The following is a 2,919-nucleotide window of genomic DNA, read 5'->3' as shown; positions in this document are numbered from 1 at the left end:
AATAACAACAACAGTACCAACACAATTTTTTTGAATGCATGCTTTTACCTAAATAAACAAAAGTACAAATTTACAGCATTTGATACACATGGTCACCACAGACTTTTAAATTAAATGCTTCACAGAACATTTTCTGGAAAATAGATATCTAAAACATAAAACTAAAAAGTGCATTTTACAACATTTCAGTATCAGTTATTTGCAATATTCACATCTTGCATTCTGAGGACGTTTCATACTACTTTTCCATTTTGAAAAGATATGATAACTCATTTTTGTTTTCTTTTTTACAGAGATGGTAAGAATACATCTAAATCCTATTCCTATTTGGTATACCCTTATCCATCATTCCAGTATTAAAAAGCAAACAAAAACACAGAGCCATTGCCTCATAATTTCCTTGACATTACAGTGGTCACACAGAAACGGTGCAAAAGTTTTGCTATTTGATATAACTGAAAAACTGCCACGGAAATTGCCAGCAAATCAGAGTTGATGGTGCCAAAACAAACGTCCCCTGGATCCCCATCAGTGGCTCCACTGTCAACACTCACATTTCACAATAAACTGAAAAATAGAACTATCAAATAATTTATATTTTCAAGAGCAATACTTCGCTGTGCGATTCTGTGCTGGACTTCTATGACACAATTTAAAGCGACACATTCGACACATACACAAATAATTCGATATGCAACTGCAACTCGCCTTGATAGTTTCCGACGACAGAAAATATAAACTTTGGGATTGATAAAGGGGCCTGGGAGCCGGCCAGCAGTTCGTTCACGTGGGGCAAAGTTCAGCCGGTCAGTGCACCGCAACAGACTGTAGCGTGGAGGGGCTCGTCAGAGTCTCGCTCGGGGTCGCGGGGCTGCTTTGGCTCGTCGCTGTCTGAGGGGACGTCGGGCTCAGCGACTGCGGAGAGTTTGATAGAAACGCGGGAATGTGTGGCGGTAACGCCGAGAAGCCGGCCATAGAAGTCGGGGTGGGCTTGATTGGCACAGGGATAGCCGGTAAGGACTGTCCCCCGTGGCACAGGGACTTGATGGGCATGCCATACGCACTGTAGTCGCCACTCGCCATGGAGATGGGCGCCGACGTGTCAATCATGCTGGTGTTGTACATGTGCGGCCAGGCGGACGTCAGCTGGTTGTGGAGCGGGTACCCGGCAGACATGGACTGCATGGTGGAGAACGCCAGACTCCCCGGGACCTTGTACTCTCTGGCGATGATGTTCTCGATGGCGAACGGATGCTTAAAAGTTGAGGACTGAGACACTCCGAGGTTGTAAGTTGACATCTGGGGAAGGTGTGTGCCGGTGGCTGCCAGGGCGCTCAGTCTCAGTTTGGCTTGCTGCTGGAGGTAATGGGCAGCATCCGACTGCTTACTCGGGGCCAAATGATCAGTGGACATCAACAGTTTGAACCTTTTGCGTCGTCTCAAGAAACTTCCATTCTCAAACATGTCCCCGCAGCTGGGGTGCAGAGCCCAGAAACTGCCCTTGCCCGGCTGATCTGGGCGGCGGGGGATTTTAATGAAGCAGTCGTTGAAGGACAGGTTGTGTCGCAGGGAGTTTTGCCATCGCTGAGTGTTTTCTCTATAATAAGGGAATCTATCCATGATGAACTTGTAAATTTCACTGAGAGGCAGCATCTTCTCCGGGCAGCTCTGGATCGCCATGGCAGTGAGGGAGATGTAGGAGTACGGTGGCTTCTGGTCGCTGTACGTGTTTCTCCCTGGACGAGGCATCCTCGATATTTTTCAGAAAAAAGCAATTTAAAAAAAAGTATTCTCCCTTAATTCCTGGATGAAGGCTTGCCGCTCTTGGTGGAAAAAAAACCGCCGAGGAAAGTTTCAATAGCGACAAAGCCGGAGTTGCGTTGCGCGTAAAGCAGCCGGATGGAGCGCCTCTGCAGTGTGCAGGCGGGCAGACGGTGCACATTTATGGAGTAACGGCCGCTGTAAGTCTTTCTTCCAAAGTAAGTCAGATTGTTCCACTAGCAGAGCTGAATAGATTTCATTTGGCGTCCTTGATAAGACGAGCTAAGTGGATGCCTCCATGGCCTTCCTCTAACCATCTGATAGTTTTATGTAGTGACATGAGCAGAAAAGACCCCTGTAGAGGCGCTCCATTAATGTGCCACCTCTTTGCTATCACATGACAATTGCCATGGGAGGAGGGGGCTGGGAGGAAGGCATAATCTGGTTTCATTTACACCTATTTACATGGACACCTTGGGCCAATGGAAATCATTTCCATTTGAAGACAGAAAAAGGGGTGAAAAGGCTCGGCAACCGGAATTGAACTGCGATGACACTCAGTGTGTGAAGGTATGCGCTAATACTTCTTCAGCGGACTGTACAGTTACACTTCACCGGTGTAGATATTTGGAATTTGAACGGACATGGTATATTGTAATTTAATTATATTTTGTGACGAAACTATAGCTTTTAACCATATTGTTGTAAGCATGATGCACATTGTATTTGCTCTAGGTGGACTCATTAAAAAAATACTCCTGTTTGTAGGGTGTGTAATGAGCAGTTTTCAGTTTTACGTAATGTGTTGTATGCACGCAAATAAAAAAAATGTATAATGTGGATTTGAATGAAAACTTCTTTTACAGATACAATGTTGCGACAACACATTTCGCTTCCCCCCTAATTAAAGCATAATATTGTTTCCGAATTGCCATACAAAATAATATGCCATGAGCAAGTTTGTTGATGAGCCCACTATTAGTTTTTCTCAGCTAATTTGGCCCCAAGCTGCACAGAGGAAGTAGGCGATATGAAAACATCAACACAATGCAAACAACGCTGTTCAAACTGAAACTTCATGAGGCAGTCAGGTCTATTGTGTTTATGTAAAGAAGATTCAAAAGTACTTCAGAAATGCAAATAAACCCTTCAGGATGG

At 44.8% G+C, this 2,919-nt stretch overlaps 1 protein-coding gene across 1 annotated transcript; it reads right to left on the bottom strand.

The window, feature by feature from the left end:
• Window positions 1-807: 807 nt before the first annotated feature.
• Window positions 808-1,749, bottom strand: foxb1a (forkhead box B1a). Its single transcript, XM_056417574.1, has one exon. It carries the CDS (start codon window positions 1,747-1,749, stop codon window positions 808-810), a length of 942 nt encoding a protein of 313 aa, XP_056273549.1.
• Between the last annotated feature and the right edge of the window lie 1,170 nt (window positions 1,750-2,919).

The sequence above is a fragment of the Pseudoliparis swirei genome, chromosome 6 (assembly GCF_029220125.1).
Source record: "Pseudoliparis swirei isolate HS2019 ecotype Mariana Trench chromosome 6, NWPU_hadal_v1, whole genome shotgun sequence".
Classification (NCBI taxonomy): Eukaryota; Metazoa; Chordata; class Actinopteri; order Perciformes; family Liparidae; genus Pseudoliparis; species Pseudoliparis swirei.
This window is presented reverse-complemented; position numbering and strand designations above follow the sequence as displayed.

What these genes read in the sequence shown, in the direction of transcription:
- foxb1a (XM_056417574.1), bottom strand. Translation starts at nt 1,749, where the DNA reads ATGCCTCGTCCAGGGAGAAACACGTACAGCGACCAGAAGCCACCGTAC.